This window comes from Enhydra lutris, unplaced genomic scaffold (assembly GCF_002288905.1).
Source record: "Enhydra lutris kenyoni isolate GAN:26980312 unplaced genomic scaffold, ASM228890v2 scaffoldscaffold19, whole genome shotgun sequence".
Lineage (NCBI taxonomy): Eukaryota > Metazoa > Chordata > Mammalia > Carnivora > Mustelidae > Enhydra > Enhydra lutris.
Window position 1 is genome coordinate 2,344,882 of NW_019154103.1, and position 16,925 is coordinate 2,361,806.

Sequence of the window (16,925 nt, forward strand, 5' to 3'; positions counted from 1 at the left end):
ATGAGTAGGCTCCAAGTGGAGCCTGTGGTCGGTTGTGCTTCTCTCGGAGTGCACGGTGAAGTCCTAGAGAAGAGCATGGCCGAGGTACGGGTAGCACAAGAGGCACTGTTGGTTTGTGTTTGTTGTAACTCCTGATGTGCTGTCTGCCACAGTGGTAGCTGGACCAGAATTCACAACAGTGCTGCAAAAGAAGGATCTAATACTCTAAGACACAATACTCTAATTCTTTTATTCTTTAATTCAGAAAAGCCTTGGTGTGCCATTTAGGAAATAGGATATTTGCCTATCTCACATTTATTCTCATGTTCTATTACAAGGTGAGACAGTAAGAAAAACTATTTCCTATAATAAAGTTAGAGCACAGAGCTAGATCACATTCAAAGTGAAACAGTCTTCTAATTAAGTCCATCCAATTCTGTTAAAGATATGAAAATTGAGGCTATGGACAGATTCTTTAGAATTGACTTGTTTTTATGTAAGCCAGAGTACTTTATGAAATTAGGAGGGGTGGGTAGGTCTGTTTCACAAGTGGTATCCTATGATTTATGACATTAAATGTCTGGCCCAAGATAACCCAGTCAGCCAGCAATAAAACCATTAGAAGCCTGGTCTTGCTTTCCTCAATCACTTTAACCCAGATGGTTTCTTCCACTGAAAAGTCTCTGCCCAGGCCTAGAAGGTTTGCTGAATTGCCTAGTGCTATACCCACTCCCATACGGCGATGTTTAGATGTTCAGAGAGAAAAAAGGCTCAACACCATACAGTTTCAGAAAGGCAAGAAAGAACATCAGAAATAGGATCATTCTAAGAGGAAATTTTTTCATGTTTCTGTGTCTCTTTTTGTGCTAGCAAAAAAATCTTTCCCTTTTAACATTAAAATTATTCATAGATCTTACCAATTCCCATTTTTAATTGTAATAATCTTAGGAAAATGAGGACTAATATACCAACATCACAGAAACTTTGTATTAAAATATCATTATTACTTTTTAATTTTAAAATAAAAATACCTTAATTCTATTTTAATATTTTTAGTAAAGTTCTCAGAGTTGACTTGGTAACACTGGAAATGATTGAGCCTTTTGGAAATAATGTTGAGAAACAGGATTTATATACTTTGATGATGTAATCAGTGACCGGCTAAACCTATTAAAAAATTAAGTCATTTTTTAATTTAAAAAAGTTTTACTTAATCACTTAAATTAAAAAAAATAACATTAAAATAATCCTACATATAGTTACAAAGGATGGTATGGCTTGAAAAAGTCTCTTGTAATTTTGAAAAGATGAACATGATGTATCCATGATGTTTTAAGAATATGAAATTTTAAAAATGAGAGACTTCTAATCCTCGGTAAAACCAGAAGAATTAAAAGATCTCAATATGTGCATATTCATTTTAGTCAACCACTTTTATGGAATGGATGCTTGTGAGAGACTGGGCGTGAGTTGACCTGGTTCCAAGGGATCTAGAAGCTGAGGTACTACTTTCAGGATGAATTGTCCGGGGATACTTTGCTGCAGCAGCTTGAGGAATGGTTTGCTGAAAAGGTAAAAATCTGCTTTAACAATCCCATAAAATTATACATATTAAATACCATTTCATTATATATAATTTAACCAAACAAACATTTGTTAAGCATCCAGTAGATACATGCAGTTAAGTTAGTAAAGCAGTCATTGAAACAAATAAGATGTGGTTCTTAATCCATATGTTAGACTGATGTGCTCAATACCCACAATTCAGTATCAGAGCCATATTCCAGAGGATCACAAAAAGAGCCACGGGAGTCATTCTTCAAAGAAGGCTCAAGTGGAATCTTGTAATGTTTATAGAAACCAACTACAGAAAGGGACTTTATAGTGTTTGGAAGACACCATCCCTCTATTCTAATCAATTTTCTCCTCCCTATTTCTGTTAACATACGGAGTTCAATCTCAGGGATCATGGGGAAAGCTCTGAGGAATCCTGCCTGGTCCTTGTTTCAAACCAGAGTAAAGCACATCTTTTATATATCACCCTGGTTCACCTGGGAGCTGACTAAACCTTTTCCTATCATACAAGAGGAGAATTTCCAGAAGCCTGGTGCTCCTTAGTGTGGATTACAACTTTCTATACAAATAACTAGACGTTGAGGAAATACGGTGAGAGGAGGATACCCACACCCTATCAGAGCTCAGGGGAACATCTTAGACCCAAGCACCGAAGCATTAGAGTCAGTACACAGTCGACTTCACTTTGTCTATACAAGTATGTATTATATGCATTCATATGTATAAAATGTACAAGTTTAAGGATTTCCTCTATTATACTGGATATAGCTTCTGAGTAGGCAGCAGTGGGACCTGTTATCCAATTCTCAGTCCACGTCACTGAGCAGTACATGTACATTCGTAGTATAGTCTTCCCCTTAGAAAAGTCATCCTTAAAATATCTGAAGCAAGATTATATGTACTTGATCAAAACATTCACTATGTATTTTAAAAACCCTTTACTTAAAAAACTTACTACAAAGGTCTTCATGACAGGTACTGCTTTAAGAGTTCCTCTTTAAGGAAATGGAAAAATGATTTCCTGTTTTAAGAGGTATTTTATATAAATGTTTCATTGTACATAAATAACTGGATAACCATTACAGATGGGGTAGATTCTTCCAGTTTCCATAACTAGTATGAAAATTTAGTTGCTAACCACCTAATCCGACCCCGTTAAAAGAGCTATTTCTCCTTGGGAAGGATGGGCAAGAGGAAATGTAGAAACAGATTCACCTTACCAGTGGCTGGTTTCATGATCTACAAAAATAGGCAGAGAATCAAGTAGCTTTAGGGACAAGCAGTTAGCCAGCAGATGGGGCTAAAGTGTCAGAAATCTGACTACTGGTTTATTAGTAATAATTGTTTCTGGTAGTTACAGGTCTTGATTTTGGGGATAAAATGAAAAGTAGTACAGAGGACTGCCATAGTGTCCGTTAAAACAATCCTGATTAGGTAATCATGTAAGCAGTTTATGGCTGTCTCGTTCATAACCAATTAACTGGAGAAGTACTATACATATTGAATCAGCAAAGGACAGCTAGGGAGGTGAATCTAAGAAACAGGGGTTTTAAGTCTTTTATTTCTATGTTTGTTTGTTTTCGTAGAATAAGAATAATCCTATCATTAGTACAAAAACAAAAGGCTGCCTAAATTAAAAGTAAGCATATATGTGGTCTCTTTATGTCTTCTTTATCTTAGAAATGGATAGTCCCTCTCCCTCTCTGTACACATATGTGCAGACAAAAATAGAAATGACTCAGTTGTTCTTATTTCTGATAACTAATCTCACATACTTAAACATATATTGAGAAGTCACTTAAGGACTTTCAGAGTCTACAACCTCTGAAGGCTGACACTCCTCCACCCTCCATATCCTCCCATCTGGACTTGGTGCCTCAGTCTCCACTTCACTGTGGTCATTCTTTACCTGAGGCTAAATTTAAACACTCCAGCTCCTCTTAATCATCTAGCAACCATCTAGTGCCAGAAAGAAAAGGATGTAAACTTATTTCACATATATTTTTGCTAATATTTTGACATAGTATGTAGACAGGAGTGTTGTCTAATATTGAAAATTTATAAAGGGGGCATTTTCTTTTAAAGTCAATTCTTGTTGGTCTTTAAGGATGTGATCTTGTAACTTTCAAAAATTAAAACTTTTTGAGGCAACTGTTGATTCATATGCAGTTTAAGAAATAATACAGAGGTATCCCATGTACCTTTCTCTAGTAATTTTTATTAAGTTAAATCTGCTTATGGTTTTACAATTTATAAAGTGTCTTTATTTTTTTAAGGGTATCTCATTCAATTTTCACATTATCTCATTTACTCCTGAATCCAGATAATAACTCTAGGAGCTAAGTATTCTTAACACTCCCATTTTACACAAGAGGAAATGGAAGCTCAAATATTTTTCTTGATTTGTATATGATCACAAAGGCAGTAAGTAGCAAAACTGAGGCACTAACTCAAGCTTTTTTGTTTATTTTTGCTTAAAGTCCAAGTGTTTTCTTTTCTATCACGTGAATTTACTGCAAACCCTTAAATTTTTTTTGAAACTACAAGTATGCTGACAGTTATATAGAAAAAAGGGGAAGAAGACTTAAAAAAAGAGCAAAAAATTAAAGACTATAGAAATAGGGAAGTGTTTCTTGTAATCAAATACCTGCTACAGAAACAGCAGGTAATGAGGAAACTGCTTTTGTCTCTCTTTTTAAATTAATGAGAAATCATTTGTCTCTTTTGGTCACCAACATAGTGGATAACTTTTTGTGTTGCTAATTTTTACACTGTTGAGAAGAAACAACATTTCTGAAATTAATTTTTTTAAAAGAGGAAAGGTAGATTTAGAGCAGGTTTGAGAATTATAAGTATATAAAGTACCATAATAAAGGGTAGAATAAGTAAGAGTCATCATGAATTTTCATCTTTTCCTTAACATGTAGCTTAAGTGCTTATTGGTCTATAAACTCTAAGGAAAAAGATTTTTTGACAAAGGTCATCAAATATGTACTCACCACTGTGACTGGATGATGTTTTTCCACAACAACTGAGCTCATGGGAGGAGAAACTCCCATTATAGCTAAGCTGCTACTAACTCTGTTTTTTGAGGCAAAATCACATCTCCCTGTGATCCGAGCTGTAATTGTTCTTCCAGCTTTCTGTTGTGCAGATGTCACAACTCTGGGCACATACTAAAAAAACAAAGAAATATCCAGCTGGTAGAAAAATCCATAGCAAAATATATAGTACTTTTGCTTCTGTAACTTGTGAGGGAAATACACAGGCACTTAAAAAATAATTGTATATTAACCAACTTTAACATGGAAAAAATAAAGCAATCAGACAAAAAGCAAAATATAGAACCAAGCACCCTAAAATGCCCCATTAATTGGGTGTACCAACCATTTTATAGGATTTTATAAACTTTTTATAAACTCTTCATTCTGAAATACAGATTCATAGGAAGTTGCAAAGATAGTATAGAGAAGTCCTGTATATTCCTTACCTGGTTCCCTGCAAGGATTACATCTTATAAGTATAGTATAATTATGATGTCAAAGCCAGAAAGCTGACATGGGTAAAAATGCCTTGGTATTATAGATCCATGTCATTTTTATCACGTTTGATTCCTGTAACTATCACCGTAATCAAGACACAAAACTATTCTAGCACCACAGTTTCCCTCTTGTGAACTTTTAGGATCATATCCATTTCCCTTCCTCATCCGCCCTTAACCCTTGGCAACCATTATTCTGTTTTATGAATGCTTTTGATCCTTATGTATAATTAACTTTATGCATATGCCTCTCATTAGACATATGCTTTTGTGTTTTTTCTTATTGCTTTGTTAATATACTTTTCCTCACGAATACAGAGACCTGTTATAACTTTTTTTTTTAACAGATTTTTAAAATTTATTTATTTATTTGACAAAGAGAGAGAGAGAGAGAGCACAAGTAGGCAGAGAGAGAGGGGAAGCAGGCTTGCTGCCGAGGAGAGTGCCCGATGTGGGACTCGATCCCAGGACCCTGAGATCATGACCTGAGCCGAAGGCAGAGGCTTAACCCACTGAGCCACCCAGGCGCCCCATGTTATAACTTTTAATGAGAGGTTTTAATAACTGACAAACGAAGGTTTATCTAACTCAGTTATTTTCCCACTATAAAAGGAAACAAAATTTTTGTAAATGGGGATTCCCCTTTTGAGTTTTTTCTATAGAGTATTTTGCAAAAATGAGATGATCATATCAAAAGGTAATGTCAGCTTATACAGCTTTTGTTACTTACTGCTGGATGATACTCCAGAAAGATATTTCTATCAGGAATAACATATATATTTAATTTGTGGTTCCTTATTAATTTTTCATATTTGCAGTTCATTTTCTCAACTATCCATGTTCTTTAATTACTTGCCAGGAATGGGTATTGCTCTCAAAAACGTTTAACTGCTCCTGATATAGGTACTTATAGTATTTTCCCTATTTCACTTACCTGTTTTATTTTTTAATGCACATAAATTTTAAAAATTATAGCTAATTTTATCATTAATTTCTTCCATAATTGAATCAAACAGCTTCCCTTGGACAGCTGGGGTACTTATACTCTTCTAACATTTACTTATTTGGTTTAACTTATTAAAACATGTGAAATTTCAGTGTGAATTATGAACCTAAATTAATTTTCCCTCTAACCATAGTTTTTCCAAAAGCATTATTAGTGATCTTTCCTCATTGTCTCGTCTATCTGAGGTTTCATTCATTGAAGTTCTTTATATATCTGCATCTAGCTACAGATGGTTACAACTGTATACTGAAAGAGGATGACGTGCGTTCCATGAAAAATGTCTGGGAAAATTAAAATGACAGAATATTGATATGTCAGGAAGACCCTGGGAAAACAGCACTCAGTGAGGTTTTGTAAATCCTTGGAGAGTTTGGATTTGAGACTTACTTAGAGTTGCAGAGAAAACCAAGTAAAGACAAAAAATGAAGGGATCAATTCCAGGAACAAAAAACTGTACTAGAAAGGAAATATAGGCATAATGTACATTTGTAGCTTAGCCATATTTACATCGTCATCATAAACTTTAACTTAATGCAAAGTTGGAATATTTGTATTTAAATATATAAGTGGAGGAACGCCTGGGTGACTCAGTAGGTTCAGCATCCGACTCTTGATTTTGGCTCAGGTTATGATCTCAGGGTTGTGAGATCGAGCCTATGTTGGGCTTTGTGCTGAGCGTGGAGCCTGCTTAAGATTCTCTGCTTAAGATTCTCTATCTCCTTTTCCCACTGCCCCTCCCCCTGCTTGCACTCTCTCTCTCAAATACATACATACATACATATAGTGGATGAGGGGGGGAAGGGAAGGAATAAGGTGGTATGAAAAGGCCAAGTTCTTCCATCCATAATAGGAAGTCAACAGATAATGTCTGAAACTGATGCATGTGGAATGATATGAGCATATAATTTAGGGAAAAAAGGGTAAATAGGAGAAACAACTAACAGAATTTAGGGAGAGATATTTAGACGACTGCTTCTCATATATACTTGCAGAAACTATTTGGCTATTTAAATTTTTTTTTTTTAAAAGAATTTATTTATTTGACAGAGTGAGAGAAAGAGAGAGAGCACAAGTGGGGGGAGCAGCAGAGGGAGAGGGGGAAGCAGGCTCCCTGCTGAGCAGGGAGCCCAATGCGGAACTCGATCCCAGGATCCTGAGATCATGACCTGAGCCAAAGGCAGAGGCTTAACCCACTGAGCCACCCAGGTGCCCCGGCTATTTAAATTTTTATGGGTCTTATGAATTTAAGAAACCGAAACTCTGATCTTAAAATATTTACAAATATGTTTTTGTGTACTTTTACTTTTGACCTTAGGAAAACCTTATCCTATTTCTTATTAAAGTACAAAAAAGACTTTATGAACTGCTAAAGAGTTTTAAAAACCATATACAAATGTAAAACTGATTGCAGGTAAGAATATTTTTATGAAAAAATTAAAAACTGAAGTACAATTAAGCTGATAACCATATTGCTGCCCAGTCACATTTGAGGGGTATAAACACGCCCAACTCTAACAGGTGTTCTTACTTGGAGGATGAAAGAATGAAAGAAAAACTAGGTAAATTTTGACAGGGAAACATGTGGCATGAGAAAAACTAGAGTAGCTAGGAAAATGTCCATGGGTGATAACCTTCATCCAGCTAGCTGAGAATTGCTTTCAAATGCCTTTGGTAGGGGGTGCCTGAGTGGCTCAGTAGGTTAAGCACTTGCCTTTGGCTCAGGTCATGATCTCAGGGTCCTGGGATTGAGCCCCACATAGTGCCTAGTGCATACATAGTACTTAGGCTCCCTGCTCAGCGGGGAACCTGCTTCTCCCTCTCCCTTTGCTCCTCCCCCTGGCTCGTGCTCATTCTCTCTCTTTCTCTCTCACTCTCTCAAATAAAATCTTAAAAAAAATAAAATAAAATGCCTTCAGTAAGATGAAAAATACATATTCTAGTAAAGAACAATAAGGACTAAAAAGAAACCTCTATCACTTTTTTGAAATAGTTGTCTTAATTGACTTGCATGTTTACCAAGTCTGCTTTTTGTTTTCAAATAGTTTGTTCTATAATCAGATTGCATTGCAAGTTCTGTTAGGTTCTTGCTTTACTTACAAAAAGTGAAATTGGAAATTACAGAAAAAATAATCCACTTAGTATAGCTTATTTAAAAGAGATGGCTTAATTACAATCTGTGAACCCATACTCAGTTCAGCTACACTAGCAAATACTCACACTCATGTTTGAACATAAAATGATGTGTAAGATATATATATATAATTTTTTAAAATTTCCTGCTTTAACTTTTTTTTTTAACTGACTTTTTAACTAAAATGACCACTTACTGGTCCCAGTCATGTTGAATCACATTAAATTTATCAGCTTAATTGACTTTAAAAATGCTATAAAAATGTAAATTCTAGCATTTTATGCCATATCAACAAAAGCAACAAAATCAAAAGGATTAAGAAAGAAAAGGAAAATGACATATTTTTAAAACTCATTATTTTATCTTAATAATTGACATGGAGACAAACTCAATTATTGGTTAAGAAACAGGGTTCTAGGGGCACCTGGGTGGCTCAGTGGGTTAAGCCTCTGCCTTTGGCTCAGGTCATGATCCCAGGGTCCTGGGATTGAGCCCCGAATCGGGCTCTCTGCTCAGCGGGGAGCCTGCTTCCCCCTCTCTCTCTGCCTGCCTCTCTGCCTACTTGTGATCTCTGTCTGTCAAATAAGTAAATAAAATCTTAAAAAAAAAAAAAAAAGAAAGAAAGAAAGAAAGAAAAGAAACAGGGTTCTGTGGTCAAACTGTCAAAAGTCTGAATTCCAGTTCTGTTACTGCTTATATCCACAGGCAAGTTACCCCTCCCTCTCTCTAAACCTCAGTTTCCATTTATAAAATGAGGAAACCAGTGCTGGGTGCCTAATGATACCCTCTTACTTTACATTCAGATGAAGAGGAAAGTTAAGAGGGGGCCTCAGTATTACTAAAGAGTTTAAAAATCCAACTGAAACCTCTCAACTATTCCAACTGGGAGTTAGAAAAAGAATAAAGTGTCTGTCACCCATTGTCCAGCCTTGTGAACTGCAACATATTTGCTTGTATAACTGCCTAATCTATTTCTTGAAGAGTGCTTCCCACCATGAAATTCTGGCATTTTATTTAACATACTGAGGATGTCTGCAGAAATTAAAAATTTTGCAGAGGGAAGTGTTATTTTACTAGGACGGTAATCCTCCTTTCTCCAGTTATTTGTTTCCCAGGCTTTGCAGTTTATTCTCTGTAAACAGCTCCTTTCAGCTACTGAAAATACTAAGACTGGAAAAAGTTTTGAATAGTTCCTAGGAAGCCTCTGTGATTAAAATGAAAAGATAGATAACCAGGCCTACCTCACAAATCTCTCCGTTCCTAGTCCCAACAATGACAGTTTCACATTAGGTAAGCTAGCCAACTAATGTCCTTGTTCATTTTTTTTTTTGTTATTATGGTTTTTTAAAAATAAGGAGACAAATCTGAGGTAAACCTGAATCTGAGGACTGTAATTATATAAGGAAGGAAGAAAATTAGCATTATACTTAGAGTGATTTACTTCTGATTTTCCTCTCCCCCTAACCCTAAAGGCTGTATTTATGTGAACAAAATTGAATGTGTATCTATTAATAGAGGAGGATGTAGTTGAAAGGGCTGTCTCCACAATATTGTGTTTTTCAGGTTTCAAAGACTTCAAAATTATATCAAATTATTTCAAAAAGTAACAAATAGGATGGTAAACATACTCATTCATTTTCTTCCTGTGCATGTTCAGGTTTATACATATATGCAGATGTACAAATGGTGTAGACATACTTGAAGGGAATTTTTGAAAAATTTACGTCTGTGTATTATCTGAATATGCAACATGAATGACAAACCAGAAATTTAAATAAACACTCACTGTATTTACTTAAATGAAATCATCTGTATAGAATCACACTTGAAAATGTGTAATCATGAAAAATAAACACAGCTGAACATATGTCAGAGTTGAATTTCAGTGTCTTATTTCTAAGTCAAAACTCCCTCACACATTCAAATTTCTCTTAACAGCTATATTTTTTAACCTCTTTGAATCAAGAGCAAATGTGATGAATAGCAGATCTCAACGTATTTTCCCCCTAAAGTTAGTAGCTTCCAAAAGGCAGAAATTCATGTCAGCTGGAATACTCCAGATGGACAGTTGTCTGGCTGACTCAATGCCTTCCTTAGCTACAGAGAGCTGTCCAGGGCAATGGCAGCTTCTGATGGTCTGCCAGGAGAGCTTTGGGACATCAAACCTATTCTGCCATCTTCCTTCCTCTCAGGTAAGTGCTTGGGGTCAGGGAGGAGAGGGACACAAGCAAATCAGAATCATCTCAGGAGCTTTCTAAAACTAGACATGCCTTCGTGCCTAGGAGATACATTGTTTTTTAAAAAGCCCAGCAGAAGTGAGTCTGATAAGTTTGGATTGTATCTCTACTCCCTTTACTTTTGAGAACTGCTGTTTATAAAGAATACAGGTTTAACAAGGGGACCCTCAGGAATCAGAACCTTGACATGCTTTGTAACTCTTCCATATTAATTAGCTTGATTAATTCCCCTTCAGGCAAGTTCTCACACAAATACTCCCATTCAACAGTTCTATGCTCTATGCATTTCTCTTGAAAGAAGCTCAGTGACTAGGAAAAACTTCTCCCATCTTTATTCCAACTGTGAATTACAAACACAAACCTACTCAAATCAAGATGGAGTAACTACAGAATAGTATTAATGATATAGCTACATTCAGGGAAAGGGAAAGCTGTAGTTAAATATAAAATATTCAAAAGAGCCATTAATCTTCTAAGCTCTTGAAAATACATATCCATAAGAGTTCCCTTCAAAATAAAGTCTGTCATCAACTCTTTCTCAAATCTATTTTTCCTGACTAATTCTTGAAAAATGTGAAATGAAGAAGTTTTTAATTCTCACTACTGTAATAGAACTCTCAGCCATTATTTTCATTTAAAATTGTTTTAGCTACTTCATATATTAACTATTTTCTGTGGCTGGGCCTAAATACCATATAGAATTTTCCTTCATGGGAAAGTATGTCCTAACTGAAAAATCTCCAATATACATGCAAGTTTTGAGCCCTTTTCCCCACACGGGCACCTGTATTAACCGTACTGACCATTTCTTCTGGTGCAGCAGCAGCTGTAGACCCGGAGCCAAGAGTTGCAGAAACCGGAAGGTGAGCAGAGGAAGCAGAAGTGGCCCCAGCAGAAGTGATGGAGGCAGCGGAGGTAAAAGCAGAGGCGCTGGCCGCTCCCATGGCTGCTGCTGGCGGGGATGGTGGCAGTGCAACCACTGAGGGCATCTGAGGGGCCAGAGAATCTGACTGAGAAGAATGTTCTTTGCCTTGAACGCCAGGGCCATACTCTTCTTTTTTATTTGTGAAGTCTATCCCTACAAATTGCAAAATAATTCCATTAACAGTCTTCCAGATTAAGATTCCTTTTATGCCCCCCAACAATGAAAATACATAATAGCTGAAATTTGGTTCTAAAGAAAATGTAGGAATCTGTCATGTATTGCATATAATGTTTAGCATTATTAACTGGTTAATGTTAGCATTAACCACTAAAGACTAAAGACCATTTCCTTCAATATGTGAAAACTAATAAAGATTTGCTCTTATGTAAAAGATTAAAAATAAGTATGTACTCAGCTAGGATGTCAGCTGAGTAAATGTATTCCCAAAACAGCCATTATAATAATATGGTCACACTGAGTCTAAGGATTCATTCTGAACCATTTCATACAACTGCCTGGTATTTAGATCTGTAGAATTTTTTTCTGATATCACTATACCCTCTCATTTCCATCTGTTGTTCCTATCCAAACAAAATCAATATATTTTAAACTTGATTTTTCAGCAAACAAAAACAAATCAGTAAATAACACTAAAAATCAGTAACACTAAAATTTTTACTTTTAACTTTGTAAAAGAAATCAGTTCTTGCAAGTTGATTAAATAAACTCATGGATTAGGTATATTTGCACACTTAACTAATTTTAGTGGCACCCTATATAGTAACCTTCTCTCAAAAATGAACCTTACCCTTGGATCAAAGGAGCAACACTGGCTTCCAGAAGCTAAACCAAAGCGTTTCTTCATATTTTAGATCCCACACCACCCCCCCCAGTATTATAAGCACTGTATAAGTATTAAGACTGTATAAGACTGTATCTATGTAGCACCCAACACTAGGGTGAGGGTTTGGAAATTCAGTCACTGAGATGCTTCAGAATGTCTGAACAGAGGGTGTTCTACGGCCCTACGTTTAAATAGTTTTTGATGTTATCCTCTTTGTATTTGAAATTTGGGCTTCTGTAAGTCCTTCTCTTAGGCTATCTTTATATAAAACAGAGTAACAGTACCTCATTAACAAAGCTGAATGAGAATTATAATTCATAGATCTTTTGAAATCCTTTGATGAGAGGGACTAATTCAAAAAAAGTACTGCTTTTTACTTTAAAAGCAAAACAGAGTTTTAACATGCTTTTGATAGCAAGTGATTCTGATTGTGTCTTTTTAGGTGGGTGGCAGACTTAATCAGATGTGGACCAAGTACAAAGGTGAGTTCTCATGATGGGATTCCCTGGAATAGAGGTAGCTGACTAACTCTTGCTAATGTGGGCTGATTTATGCAGTTCCCTTTTGGCAATCACTGTAATTTAAGATTAATAAATATTCTCGTTTTAACTGGGATAAGTTTTTTCATCTGTAAAGCATTTTTCTACTTTTCTAAAATTGCTTTAATATTTGGCAGGTACCATTTAAAGGCCATTTTTATTGTCACATTTGCCTTCTCCATAAAACTTCTAATTTCCAATCTTTAAGATTTAGGATACTACACAGATTTGAGATTCAGGATTTAGGATTTAGATTTAAGATTTAGGATACTACTGAGATGCACTGCAGATCATGGACAGCAGAAAATCAGGACACACAAAAAAACAAGTATTTGTTCTGCTGTGACAAGATAGATACATCATTTTTAAAAACTGCTTTAAAAAAAACAGTTGTTTTAGAGGAAAAAGGGCCAGAAGTAATTTTATCTTGTTAGAATTAAAATTTTTTTAACGCTTTTAATGAAATGCCACAAAATTACAAATCACAGAGCAAACCTTGCATTAGTTAACACTGAACTTCTGCTTTTGGTAGCTTTACCAACACTACTGCTAATGTGTCTTACTTTCCTGTCATTTTTATCCCCCATTGTGATGACAGCCACTCAGAACAATTAAGATCCCAGGACTTGGCATTAACTGCAGATAAAAGGAGATTTAAAAGCAACAGGGGCAAAACAAATCATGTTGTGTAATTATCAGAATACTTTTTCTCCAAATCCAGTTCTGGATATTTGCCTGTAGGAGACAAAGCTGTATCTGAATTTAAAAATTTAAGACAGTAAAGTTATTAAGGTGGTAGAACACTCTGTCCTAGTCAATTCATAATCTTCTTATGTAGGTTATGAGAAACAGGTCTCTTATAATTGAATGTAGGAAGTATAATTTGTCACTTGTGAAATCTAGGATCTGTTAGAAGTAGATAATTAAATTCTTCAATTTAATACATATAACTTGCTAATAATTACAACTGGTGGTGGTGAGTTTGTTTTCACTGTTGACACTCAATTAAAAGACCATTTATTGAAGAAATCAAGTACTCCTTTGGGTATTAGCAAGATAAACTATTCTGCCCTGAGATTCTAGGATTTCTCACTGCTTCAGAAAAAAATTATTGGCCTTAACTTGCTAGTATCCACACCACATGCAATTTAAATAATAAATGTTTGAAGATGTTTTAAAATAAAGGTATGACAACCACAGAAAAGTTATTCACTGGATTGGAATGTTAATGATGTTCTAAATGAAACTGTGTCATTGATAAACTGTGAATCTCAAATATGATTTAATATGAGGATATACTGCAAAAAACTGTTCACATATTTACATAAAACAGGTTGATGTGAATTAAGATAGTGATAATTTTATCATTGCTATCATCTTACATGTCAAAGTATGTTTTGTCTTTTAAAGAGCTTCCAATTATATTTCACTGCATTTCCAAAAGAACCCTCTGTGAAGCAGGTAGGGAAGATTTATATTATCTTCTTTGCTCAGAGCAGAATATTAAAACTCACTAAGGAAAATAGGCCTCGGTGCAAATTAGTGGCAAAGACTCTAGTCATGTGCTATTCTAAGCCCTGCTGGAGAAACACCCACATAAACCACAAAGATTCCAGCTAATACAGGGACTTCTCTTTTCTTGAAATAAAATTATTTTACTTGACTGTTGTAGATAGGCCTATATTTATATTTGTTGAAAATTAGTTTTAGTTGGGGTCTCTCTTAAACTGAAAACGAGAATTTTTAAAATGGGAAACCATGACTAGATAAATATTTAATAAACAAAATGGTCCAAGGAATTTGGCTACTTAAAAAAATAAATAAAAATTTTGTACTTGAAGGCATTGCAGTTATTAGTTAAAAGAGCCTTAAATACTGTTTTGTATTCAAAACATCATTTTAACACTAAGCCAAAACACTTAAGAGTTGACAGTTTACTTGATCAGATCTAAGATACCATAAATAACCAAAACTGAGTGAATTTTCAAGGCAGATTTAAAACTGGGTATGACACCACCAAGTTAAAAATACCAGTACCTGGACAAGACATAGTCATTGCAGAAAATCAGTACTACAGACCACATCAATCACTGAAATCTCCTCAAATCCTTTTTGAAAGTAGGCAGAGAACTTTATACAAAGTAACTAACCTGTATCACCTCTGTTTTGAAATATAGTCATGGCTTCGAGATTTAATGCACACACACCCCTCATGAAAGCTTTCTTCATGGAATCTTCAAAGTGCTCTTTTTCTTGCTGCATTCTTTGAATCTCAGCTTTTGCATTTTCCAAAGCTCCAGATAACTAAATAAGGGGAATTTTTGAAAAGAAGATGATTGAGACACAAGGAAGGATATCAGTCAAAACACAGACTTACACTGTGAAGTTATTTTTTTTTTACAAAAAGCAGGCTATGTTTATTTACAGTCACAAGGAGTTGACTGACTCAGTGTGACTCAAACTGCAAGGAAACCATTCTACTTCACTCCATTCTGAGTCCTATGGTGGCCTAGACTGGCCGGAGTGCTGCCTGAGCCCATTCACAGGTTTATTAGTTTCTCAGTGAGGGCAATCTGTGACTCTCTGAGACTGGCTAAGTGGCTGTTGAACATGGTCTCAAAGTCACTGGGAATTATCTTGGGTACTTGGTGACCCAGACTCCTCAAGAAATGGACCGTGGTATTGTCAGCTGACACCCTTCCAGACAGCACATCCTCTGTGTACTGCAACACTATCAGGGCATCCCAGATGTGAACTGATGCCCCTCAGGCTTGCTGCAGATTGCTCGAGAGTCTGAACATCTGGTTGGGGCTCAAATAGGTCTTCATGATCAGGTTGACTCTAATGTGTTCAGTGTCATAGTATGCCTATTTCACTGTCAGAAGTGTGAACATTACCCTCATGGTACTCCCAGGGACACCCATTAAAGTGCTGACCTAGGCCTTGCTGCTCAGAGAGGCTGGTGCCCACAGTGAGGTGAATGGGAATGGGGACTTCCCTGCCATAGTACTTAACAGCACAGGGTGCTCTGTAATGTCACGACCTGCTGGGTACCAGCCCAGGATGAGCTCATTTGGAGAGACTTTCTTGTGTAACTCATACACATTCTTAGTGAATTTCATGTCAACAACTACTTCATCTTTTGATTCATTGGGAGGTACTGAAAAGAAGCTATTAGTGCCTTTCGTTGAATGCTTGTCAACAGTTCTCAACAGGGTCCCGAAAACTCAGGCTGTGCTTCTACGCATTGTCGCTCTTCACAATGGAGGCCAAAATGACCTGGCGTGGCTGGACCACGTGGCTGCAGTGGGGAGAAGGGAAGAGGACTAAGGGGCTGCACAACAGCTGGAGCTGAGCCAGTGCTGGTGCTGAAGCCAGGGATGGGCTGGGGTTGGGGCTGGGGCTGGAGTGGTGGCAGGAGTCCTTGCTGGCACTGTTAGTGTGGCCCTCTTGTCAAGCTCTGAAGTTATTCTTATGTAAAATACTAAAAACACTTTACCTCTTCCATCACGTATCTCAATTTATTTTAAAAGGTGCATTTTTACCTCTTACTGTCTCTATCAATAAACCATTTTCATTCCTAACCATAAAATCAAGTTTCAAACAAGGGGAATTTCATGCTGGTCCCACCAAAGGTTGTTGATGTGTTTTAATTATACCGATAGATATGTCATTTCTTACCATAAAACTTTTATGCAGACTATTAAGCAAAATACATTAAAAGCCACAGACTCTCATCTCTTCAGAAAAAAAATACCTAAATGCACTATTAAGAGAATTTTTCTTTCATTCTTTCTTTTTAATTAAACATTATCTATAGAATTTACAGGGCAAAGTGACATTAGGTACAATCCCATAGGCCAAATCTCAAGGGACTGCATTTTTCTTTTTGCAAGTCATCTTGAATTGCAGCAAACTATTTATATAATGAATATTATTTTTAACGTTAAGAACTTAGTCCTATAATGATGAAAAAAGGGTTTTAATATTTGATTTCAAGAGGCCCTCTGCAAAAAAAACCATGGTTTTTATTTAATTTTGGGTCTCAAATATTTTCCCTTGGAAACAATGGTTATTTTGTTAATAAAAGTCAGTGGGAAAATGACTTCAATTTATATGCAACTGCTTATCAGAACATAATTTACTTA

The 16,925-nt window shown here is 36.0% G+C and overlaps 1 protein-coding gene and 1 pseudogene across 3 annotated transcripts in view; both read right to left on the reverse strand.

Annotated features, from left to right (window-relative positions):
• Positions 1–974: 974 nt before the first annotated feature.
• LOC111148312 (POC5 centriolar protein) overlaps positions 975–16,925 on the reverse strand; it is a 39,040-nt gene continuing 23,089 nt past the window's right edge. For all 3 annotated transcript variants that reach the window (XM_022504811.1, XM_022504809.1, XM_022504810.1), the window contains 4 exons: positions 14,928–15,081; positions 11,273–11,547; positions 4,554–4,730; positions 975–1,543 (listed from right to left, as the gene is read on the reverse strand). In XM_022504811.1, the coding sequence (XP_022360519.1) occupies positions 1,400–1,543; positions 4,554–4,730; positions 11,273–11,547; positions 14,928–15,081 (750 nt within the window). In that variant the 3' untranslated portion in view covers positions 975–1,399. The remainder of the gene's footprint in view (positions 1,544–4,553; positions 4,731–11,272; positions 11,548–14,927; positions 15,082–16,925) is intronic.
• Positions 15,318–16,365, reverse strand: LOC111148226 (annotated as a pseudogene).